The 11,547-nt window shown below is 37.1% G+C and overlaps 1 protein-coding gene across 1 annotated transcript; it reads left to right on the top strand.

Annotated features, from left to right (window-relative positions):
• The first annotated feature begins 7,703 nt into the window (after nt 1-7,703).
• Nucleotides 7,704-8,684, top strand: LOC133755455 (syntenin-1-like). Its single transcript, XM_062185564.1, has one exon. The coding sequence runs from the start codon at nt 7,704-7,706 to the stop codon at nt 8,598-8,600; it is 897 nt and encodes a 298-aa protein (XP_062041548.1). The 3' UTR covers nt 8,601-8,684.
• Nucleotides 8,685-11,547: the final 2,863 nt, after the last annotated feature.

Genomic DNA, 11,547 nt, shown 5'->3' with positions numbered 1-11,547 from the left:
GACGGACTTTCTTTTATTGAATGTTTATTATCAAGGAACATTTAATTTTCTGCTGGGAAACACTATTTGGTTCCACATGGAGACACCAGCTCTACACATTCGTATTGTCTTGGGAGAAAGCTAGAGGAACTACAGCAAGCAAACCTGATATTTCTGTTTGTATAGGTGACAATTTATGCACTTGCATAACGAAAAACTTTGCTTTTCTTCAGAACCATTTTTACTGTGATGTTCCCAGTCCATTGCATATGAATTCCACACAACTTTGTCAGGATATGACAGGATGAAACCAGAAATATCCGGTTCTGTTTTGGCTAACTTAATCCCACATATTGGGACAGCATCTGTGTTTGTGTTTTCTGGATATTATCGAGGAACTTTATTATTTTAAGTGTTTTTTATAAGGAAACATTTAATTTTGTGCTTGGAAACACTAATTGGTTACACATGGAGACACCGACTCTACACATTCGTATTTTCTAGGGAGAAAGCAAGAGAAACTGCGGCAAACAAACATGATATTTCTGTTTGTGTAGGTGCCATTTTATGCACTTGCCTAAGAGAAACACTTTGCTTTTCTCCAATACCATTTTTACTGTGATTGTCTGTGTCCATTGCATACGAATTCCACAGCACTTTGTCCATATATGACTGGATGAAACCAGAAATATCCGGTTGTGTTTTGCCTACCTCAATCCCACATGTTGCGACAGCCTCTGTGTTTGTGTTTTCTGGATATTATCCACGGACTTTATTGATTTAAATGTTTTTTATCAGGGAACATTGAATTTTGTGCTTGGAAACACTAATTGGTTCCACATGGATACACCAGCTCTATATATTCGTATTTTCTTGGGAGAAAGCTAGAGGAACTGCGGCAAACAAACATGGTATTTCTGTTTGTGTAGGTGACATTTTATGCACTTGCCTTACGAAAAGACTTTGCTTTTCTCCAAAACCATTTTTACTGTGATTGTCTGTGTGTATTGTATATAAATTCCACACCACTCTGTCCGGATATAACTGGATGAAACTAGAAATATCCGGTTGTGTTTTGGCTAACTCAATCCCACATTTTGCGAGAGCCACTGTGTTTGTGTTTTCTGGATTTTATCGAAGGACTTTATTTTACTGAATGTTTATAAACAAGGAACATTTAATTTTGTGCTGGGAAACACTAGTTGACTGCACATGGAGACAACAGCTCTACACATTTGTATTTTGTAGGGAGAAAGGTCAAGGAACTGCAGGAAACAAACATGATATTTCTGTTTGTATAGATAACATTTTATGCACTTGCCTAATGAAAAGACTTTGCTTTTCTCCAAAAGCATTTTTACTGTGATTTTCTCGGTCCATTGCATACAAAATCCACACCAGTTTGTCCGGATATGACTGGCTGAAACCAGAAATATCCGGTTGTGTTTTGGTTAACTCAATCCCAGATATTGCGACAGCCTTTGTGTTTGTGTTCTCTGGAAATTATTGACCTAATTTATTATTTAGAATGTTTTTTATCAGGCAACATTTAATTTTGTGCTGTGAAACACTAATTGGTTCCACATGGAGACACCAGCTCTACATATTCGTCTTTTCTAGGGAGAAAGCTAGAGGAACTGTGGCAAAAAAACATGACATTTCTGTTTGTATAGTTGACATTTTATGCACTTGCAGAAGGAAAAGACTTTGCTTTTCTCCAAAACCATTTTTACTGTGATTTCTCGATCCATTGTATATGAATTCCACACCACTTTGTCCGGATATGCCTGATTGAAACCACAAATATCAGATTGTGTTTTGGAATACTCAATCCCAGATATTGCTGCAGCCTCTGTGTTTGTGTTTTCTTGATATTATCGATGGACTTTATTGTTTTGAATGTTTTTATCAGGGAACATTAAATTTGTGCTGGGAAACACTAGCTGATTCCACATGGAGACACCAGCCCTGCAATTTCGTATTTTCTGGGATGGAAGCTGGAGGAACTGTGGCAAACAAACATGATATTTTGTTTGAATAGATGACATTTTATGCACTTGCTTAATGAAAAGACATTACTTTTCTCCAAAACCATTTTTGCTGTGATTTTCTCGGTCCATTGCATATGAATTCCACATCAGTTTTTCCCGGTATGACTTTATGAAACCAGAAATATCCGGTTGTATTTTGGCTAACCCAATACCAGATTTGTGAGAGCCTCTCAGTTTGTGTTTTCCGGATGTTATCGACATACTGTCTTGTTTTGAATGTTTTTTATCAGGGAACATTTAATTTAGTGCTGGGACACACTAATTGGTTCCACATGGAGATACCAGCTCTACACATTCATATTTTCTAGGGAGAAAATTAGAGGAACTGCTGCAAACAAACATCATATTTCTGTTTGTACAGATGACATTTTATGCAGTTGCCTAACAAAAAGACTTTGCTTTTCTCCAAAACCATTTTTCCTGTGATTGTCTGTGTCCATTGCATACGAATTCCACACCACTTAGTCCAGATATGACTGGATGAAACCAGAAATATCTGGTTGTGTTTTTGCTAACTCAATCGTAGATATTGTGTTAGCCTCTGTGTTTGTGTTTTCCGGATATTATCGATGGACTTTATTGTTTTGAATGTTTTTTATCAGGGAACAATTAATTTTGTGCTTGGAAAATTAAAATGGTTTCAAATGCAGACACCACCTCTACACATTCGTATTTTCTAGGGAGAAAGCTGGAGGAACTGTGGCAAACAAACATGATATTTCTGTTTGTATAGATGACATTTTATGCACATGCCTAAGGAAAAGACTTTGCTTTTCTCCAAAACCATTTATACTTTTATTTTCTTGCTCCATTGCATACAAATGCCACACCCCTTTGCCCGGATAAGACTGGATGAAATCAGAAATATCCAGATGTGTTTTGGCTAACTCCATCCCACATATAGCTACAGCCTCTTTCTTTGTTTATTCCGGATATTATGAACGGACTTTATGGTTTTGAATGTATTTTATAACGGAACATTTATATTTGTGCTTGGAAACACTAATTGGTTACGTGACACCAGATCTACACATTCGTATTTGCTATGGAGAAAGCTAGAGTATATGCGCAAAGAAACATGGTATTTCTGTTTGTATAGATGGCTTTTTATGCACTTGCCCAAGGAAAAGACTTTGCTTTTCTCCAAAACCATTTTTCCTGTGATTGTCTATGTCCATTTTATACGAATGTCACACCACTTTGTCCGGATATGACTGGATGAAACCAGAAATATCAGGTTGTGTTTTCCTAACTCAATTTGAGATATTGCAAAAGTCTCTGTGTTTGTGTTTTCGGGGTATTATCGATGGAATTTATTGTTTGGAATGTTTTTTATCAGTGAACATTATTTTTTCTGCTGGGAAACAATAGTTGGTTCCACATGGAGACACCAGCTCTATTCATTCGTATTTTCTAGGGAGAAAGCTAGGGGATCTGCGGCAAACAAACATGATATTTCTGATTGTATAGTTGACATTTTATGCACTTGCCTAAAGAAAAGACTTTGCTTTTCTCCAAAAATATTTGTGCTGTGATTTTTTCGGTCCATTGCATACGAATGCCACAGCAGTTTGTCCGGATATGACTGGATGAAACCAGAAATATCTGGTTGTGTTTTGGCTAACTCAATCTGAAATATTGTGAAAGCCTCTGTTTTGTCATTTCTGTATATTATAGAGGGACTTTATTGTTTTGATTGTTTTTTATCAGGGAACATTTAACTTTGTGCTGGGAAACACTAATTGGTTCAACATGGAGACACAAACTCTACACATTTGTATTTTCTAGTTAGAAAGCTAGAGAAATTGCAGCAAACAAACATGGTATTTCTGTTTGTATAAATGACATTTTATGCACTTTCCTAATGAAAAGACTTTGCTTTTCTCCAAAACCAATTTTCCTGTGATTATCTCAGTCCATTGCATACAAATTCCACATGACATTGTGGGGATATGAGTGGATGAAACCAGAAATATCCGGTTGTGTTTTGGTTAACTCTATCCAGATATTGTGAAAGTATTTCTGTTTGTGTTTTCTGGATATCATCGATGGACTTTATTGTTTTGAATGTTTTTTATCAGTGAACATTATTTTTATGCTGGGAAACACTAATTGTTTACACATGGAGAATCCTGCTGTAAACATTCATATTTTCTAGGGAAAATCTAGGGGAACTGGGTCAAACAAACATGATATTTCTGTTTGTGTACATGGCATCTGATGCACTTGGCTAACGAAAGACTTTGCTTTTTTCCAAAACCATTTTTACTATGGTTTTCTTGGTCCATTTAATATGAATTCCAAACCATTTTGTTTGGATATGAATGGATGAAACCAGAAATATCCGGTTGTGTTTTGACTAACTCAATCCCAGATATTGTGATAGCCTGTGTGTTTGTGTTTTCTAGATATTATCTATGGACTTTATTGCTTTGAATGTTTTTTACAGGGAACATTTAATTTTGTGATTGGAAACACTAATTGTTTCAACATGGAGACACCAGCTCTTAACTTTCGTATTTTCTAGCCAGTATGCTAGAGGAACTGGGGCAATCAAACATTATATTTCTGTTTGTGTAGATGACATTTTTTGCACTTGCTTAACAAAAAGACTTTGCTTTTCTCCAAAACCATTTTTACTATAATTTTCTCGGTCCATTGCATACGAATTCCACACCAGTTTGTCCGGATATGACTGGCTGAAACCAGAAATATCCGGTTGTGTTTTGGCTAACTCAATCCCAGATATTGCTATAGACTCTGTGTTTATGATTTCTGGATATTATCAATGGACTTTATTGTTTTGAATGTTTTTTATCAGGGATCATTTAATTTTGTGCTGGGAAACACTAATTGGTTCCACATGGAGACACCAGCTCTACATATTCGTATTTTATATGGAGAAAGCTAGAGGAACTGCGGCAAACAAACATGATATTTCTGTTTGTATAGAACGACATTTTATTCACTGGCCGAAGCAAAAGACTTTGCTTTTCTCCAAAAGCATTTTTACTGTGATTGTCTTTGTGTATTGTATACAAATTCCACACCACTTTCTCCGGAGATGATGGATGAAACCAGAAATATCCAGTTGTGTTTTGGCTAACTCAATCCCACATATTGTGAGAGCCAGTGTGTTTGTGTTTTCTGGATATTATCGACGGACTTTATTTTATTGAATGTTTATTATCAGGGAACATTTAATTGTGTGCTCGGAAACAATAGTTTTTTCAACATGGAGTCACCAGCTTTACACATTTGTATTTTGTATGGAGAAAGCTCAAGGAACTGCAGGAAACAAACATGATATTTCTGTTTGTATAAGTGACATTTATGCACTTGCCTAACGAAAAAACTTTGCTTTTCTCGAAAACCATTTTTACTTTGATGTTCCCGGTCCATTGCATACAAATTCCGCACAACTTTGTCAGGATATGACTGGATGAAACCAGAAATATCCGGTTGTGTTTTCGCTAACTTAATCCCACATATTGCGACAGCCGCTGTGTTTGTGTTTTCTGGATATTATCGACGGACTTTCTTTTATTGAATGTTTATTATCAAGGAACATTTAATTTTCTGCTGGGAAACACTATTTGGTTTCACATGGAGACACCAGCTCAACACATTCGTATTTTGTAGGGACAAAGCAAGAGGAACTGCGGGAAACAACATGATATTTCTGTTTGTATAGGTGACATTTTATGCATTTGCCTAACGGAAATACTTTGCTTTTCTTCGAAAATATTTTTACTGTGATTTTCTCGGTCCATTGCATACAAATTCCACATCACTTTGTCTGGATATGACTGGATGAAACCAGAAATATCCGGTTGTGTTTTGGTTAACAAAATCCCACATGTTGCGACAGTCTCTGTGTTTGTTTTTTCTGGATATTATCGACGGACTTTATTGTTTTAAAAGTTTTTTGTCAGGGAACATTTAATTTTGTGCTTGGAAACACTAATTGGTTCCACATGGAGACACCAGCTCTACACATTCGTATTGTCTGGGGAGAAAGCTAGAGGAACTACAGCAAGCAAACCTGATATTTCTGTTTGTATAGGTGACAATTTATGCACTTGCATAACGAAAAACTTTGCTTTTCTTCAGAACCATTTTTACTGTGATGTTCCCAGTCCATTGCATATGAATTCCACACAACTTTGTCAGGATATGACAGGATGAAACCAGAAATATCCGGTTCTGTTTTGGCTAACTTAATCCCACATATTGGGACAGCATCTGTGTTTGTGTTTTCTGGATATTATCGAGGAACTTTATTATTTTAAGTGTTTTTTATAAGGAAACATTTAATTTTGTGCTTGGAAACACTAATTGGTTACACATGGATACACCAGCTCTATATATTCGAATTTTCTAGGGAGAAAGCTAGAGGAACTGCGGCAAACAAACATGATATTTCTGTTTGTGTAGGTGACATTTTATGCACTTGCCTAACAGAAACACTTTGTTTTTCTCCAATACCGTTTTTACTGTGATTGTCTGTGTCCATTGCATACAAATTCCACAGCACTTTGTCCATATATGACTGGATGATACCAGAAATACCCAGTTGTGTTTTGCCTACCTCAATCCCACATGTTGCGACAGCCTCTGTGTTTGTGTTTTCTGGATATTATCGATGGACTTTATTGATTTAAATGTTTTTTATCAGGGAACATTGCATTTTGTGCTTGGAAACACTAATTGTTTCCACATGGATACACCAGCTCTATATATTCGAATTTTCTAGGGAGAAAGCTAGAGGAACTGCGGCAAACAAACATGATATTTCTGTTTGTGTAGGTGACATTTTATGCACTTGCCTTACGAAAAGACTTGCTTTTCTCCAAAACCATTTTTACTGTGATTGTCTGTGTGTATTGTATATAAATTCCACACCACTTTGTCCGGATATGACTGGATGAAACCAGAAATATCCGGTTGTTTTTTGGCTATCTCAATCCCACATTTTGCGAGAGCCACTGTGTTTGTGTTTTCTGGATTTTATCGGCGGACTTTATTTTACTGAATGTTTATAAACAAGGAACATTTAATTTTGTGCTGGGAAACACTAGTTGACTGCACATGGAGGCAACAGCTCTACACATATGTATTTTGTAGGGAGAAAGCTCAAGAAACTGCAGGAAACAAACATGATATTTCTGTTTGTATAGATGACATTTTATGCACTTGCCTAACGGAAAGACTTTGCTTTTCTTCAAAACCATTTTTACTGTGATTGTTTGTGTCCATTGTATATGAATTCCACACCACTTTGTATGGATATGACTCGATGAAACCATAATTATCCGGTTGTGTTTTGGCTAACTCAATCCCACATATTGAGACAGCCTCTGTGTTTGTGTTTTCTGGATATTATTGACGAACTTTATTGTTTTGCATTTTTTTTATAAGGGAACATTTAATTTTGTGCTTGGAAACACTAACAGCTTCCACATGGTGACACCAGCTCCACACATTCGTATTTTCTAGGGAGAAAGCTAGAGGAAGTGAGGAAAACACAGGGGGAGCGGTGCTGTGATGCGCCTGGTGGGCGGTCCTCGCATGCGCGCTGCTCTCCTTTTCTCAGGTCTCGGAAGTCGCTAGCTGTGATCGATGTGGCGGCGGCGGCGAGCGAGTCCTTGTGGTCTAGATAAATCAGGAAAAATGTCTCTCTATCCATCTCTTGAAGACTTGAAGGTAGACAAAGTAGTTCTGGCTCAGACTGCTTTTTCTGCCAACCCTGCCAATCCAGCAATTTTGTCAGAAGCTTCTGCTCCCATCTCTCAAGATGGAAATCTTTATCCTAAACTGTATCCGGAACTTTCTCAACACATGGGCCTGAGTTTAAATGAAGAAGAAATACATGCAAATCTGGTGATGGTCTCTGGAGCACCACTTCAGGGGCAGTTGGTAGCAAGACCTTCCAGTATGAACTATATGGTGGCTCCTGTAACTGGAAATGATGTTGGGATTCGCAGAGCAGAAATTAAACAAGGGATTCGTGAAGTCATTTTATGTAAGGATCAAGATGGAAAAATTGGACTCAGGCTTAAATCAATAGATAATGGTATATTTGTTCAGCTAGTCCAGGCAAATTCTCCAGCCTCATTGGTTGGTTTGAGATTTGGCGACCAGGTACTCCAGATCAATGGTGAAAACTGTGCAGCCTGGAGCTCTGATAAAGCTCACAAGGTGCTCAAACAGGCTTTTGGAGAGAAGATCACAATGACCATTCGTGACAGGCCTTTTGAGCGGACAATTACTATGCATAAGGACAGTACTGGAAACGTTGGCTTTATCTTTAAAAATGGGAAAGTAACATCCATAGTGAAAGATAGTTCTGCAGCCAGAAAGGGTCTTCTCACGGAACATAACATCTGTGAGATCAACGGCCAGAATGTCATTGGATTGAAGGACTCTCAAATTGCAGACATACTATCAACATCTGGGACTGTAGTTACCGTCACAATCATGCCTGCTTTTATCTTTGAACATATTATTAAACGGATGGCGCCAAGCATTATGAAAAGCCTGATGGATCACACCATCCCTGAAGTTTAACAGTTAGGACACAATGGAAACAGCTGAGCGTCTCCAGTTTCCTTTCTCAACTACTTCTGTATTATGCACACGAAGCTTTCCCGGAGCCAGGGAGCATATGCTGCATAAGGACCTTCCCGTCTCACGTTATGGCTGGGAATCTACTGGTTCATCTGATCTCCTCAGATTTCACGGTCGTTGTAGTCTTAGCCTGGTTTTACAGCTGTGAAACTTTCACAAGATTGACTGACTTTCCTAGAATAGTTTCTCTACTGGAAACCTGATGCTTTTCTAAGCCATTGTGATGAGGGTGATTGATGCCAGCTTAGCTTTGTATGAGAACCAGTTACCTTTCTTCTAGGTAATGAGTAGTGCTCTTCACGTCATTTTAGTTCTATGGTATATTTGCATTTTTAACTAGTACGTGATAGTACATTTAGAGTGATTGCCTTTGGTAGGTTTTTTTCTCCCTCTGTATGTATGTAAACACCAATTAGGTAATGCTGGTTTCATTCCATGTAAGCATTATACAGTTTATGTAGGTTATAAGAGATTATGATGATTGTCATTAAATTTTAACTACCTTCACTAATATGCTTCAACTGTCGCTTTAACTATGCTAAGCTCTAGAACAAAAGCCAAAATATAATTATTGCTGCCTTCCTAAAACTCAAGATGTAGTTCTGTATTAAACTGAAATGTGCACTAGCCCAAAAGAGGTTAGTAGTACTTTCTGAGCTATAGCATAGCTGCTTGGTTGTATTTGACATTTTCTAGTCATCACGTAACAGAAATATCTTCTCCAAGTTGCCAGTACTGCTTCCTGAGAAACAAAGCGCTATATATTTAATGTAAAATTTCTTATGCTAAACAGGATGAACTTTTGATTCCTCTTTTCATTTGTAGATTAAGTAGAATAATACTAATTTTGCCATCTGAATGTTAAAATTATGTAACCTACCTATTTTGGGAAAAAAGTTTTCCTGGTAATTTGTTCCATTTCCTGACTGTTACCTGCAAACAAAGTGACAGTGACACTTTATCTTTTTTTCTGTTTTGGTTTATGCCTATCTTAATTAAAAATGTATAAAGTGAAAAAAAAAGGAAGTGTGGAAAACAAACATGATATTTCTGTTTGTATAGATGACATGTTATGCACTTGCCTAACAAAATACTTAGCTTTTCTCCAAAACCATTTTTACTGTGATTTTCTTGGTCCATTGCATACAAATTCCACACCACTTTGTCCGGATATGACTGCATGAAACCAGAAATATCCGGTTGTATTTTGGCTAACTCAATCCCACATGTTGCGAAGGCCTCTATGTTTGTGTCTTCTGGATATTATGGACAGACTTTATTATTTTGAATGTTTTTTGTCAGGGAACATTTAATTTTGTGCTGGGAACCACTAATTGGTTCCACATGGAGACACCAGCTCTACACATTCGTATTTTCTAGGGAGAAAGCTAGAGGAACTGCGGCAAACAAACATGATATTTCTGTTTGTATAGGTGACATTTTATGCACTTGCTAAATGGAAACACTTTGCTTTTCTCCAATACCATTTTTACTGTGATTGTCTGTGTCCATTGCATACGAGTTCCACACCACTGTGTCAGGATATGACTGGGTGAAACCAGAAATATCCGGTTGTGTTTTGGCTAACTCAATCCCACATGTTGCCACAGCCTCTGTGTTTGTGTTTTCTGGATATTATCGATGGACTTTATTGTTTTGAATGTTTTTTATCAGTTAACATTTAATTTTGTGCTGGGAAACACTAATTGGTTCGTCATGGAGACACCAGCTCTACACATTTGTATTTTGTAGGGAGAAAGCTAGAGGAACTGCGGCAAACAAACATATTTCTGTTTGTATACGTGACATTTTATGCACTTGCCTAATGAAAAGACTTTGCTTTTCTTTAAAATAATTTTTACTGTGAAGTTCCCGGTACAATGCATACAAATTCCACACAACTTTGTCAGGATATGACTAGATGAAACCAGAAATATCCAGTTGTGTTTTCGCTAACAAAATCCCACATATTGCGACAGCCTATGTGTTAGTGTTTTCTGGATATTATCGACGGACTTTCTTTTATTGAATGTTTATTATCAAGGAACATTTAATTTTCTGCTGGGAAACACTATTTGGTTCCACATGGAGACACCAGCTCTACACATTCGTATTTTGTAGGGACAAAGCAAGAGGAACTGCGGGAAACAACATGATATTTCTGTTTGTATAGGTGACATTTTATGCATTTGCCTAACAGAAATACTTTGCTTTTCTTCAAAAACATTTTTGCTGTGATGGTCCCAGTACATTGCATAAAAATTCCACATCACTTTGTCAGGATATGACTGGATGAAACCAGAAATATCTGGTTTTGTTTTGGCTAACAAAATCCCACATGTTGCGACAGCCTATGTGTTTGTGATTTCTGGATATTATCTACGGATTTTATTGTTTTAAAAGTTTTTTATCAGGGAACATTTAATCTTGTGCTTGGAAAGACTAATTGGTTCCACATGGAGACAGCAGCTCTACACATTCGTATTTTGTAGGGACAAAGCAAGAGGAATACGATAAACAAACATGATATTTCTGTGGTATAGGTGACATTTTATGAACTTGCCTAACAGAAACACTTTGCTTTTCTCCAATACCATTTTTACTGTGATTGTCTGTGTCCATTGCGTATGAATTCCACACCACTTTGTCCTGATAAACTGGATGAAACCAGAAGTATCCAGTTGTGTTTTGCCTACCTCACTCCAACATGTTGCGACAGACTCTGTGTTTGTGTTTTCTGGATATTATTGATGGACTTTATTGATTTAAAAGTTTTTTATCAGGGAACATTTAATTTTGTGCTTGGAAAGACTAATTGGTTCCACATGGAGACATCAGCTCTGCACATTCGTATTTTCTAGGGAGAAAGCCAGATGAACGCGGGAAA

This window comes from Lepus europaeus, unplaced genomic scaffold (genome assembly GCF_033115175.1).
Source record: "Lepus europaeus isolate LE1 unplaced genomic scaffold, mLepTim1.pri SCAFFOLD_49, whole genome shotgun sequence".
NCBI lineage: Eukaryota > Metazoa > Chordata > Mammalia > Lagomorpha > Leporidae > Lepus > Lepus europaeus.
This window is presented reverse-complemented; position numbering and strand designations above follow the sequence as displayed.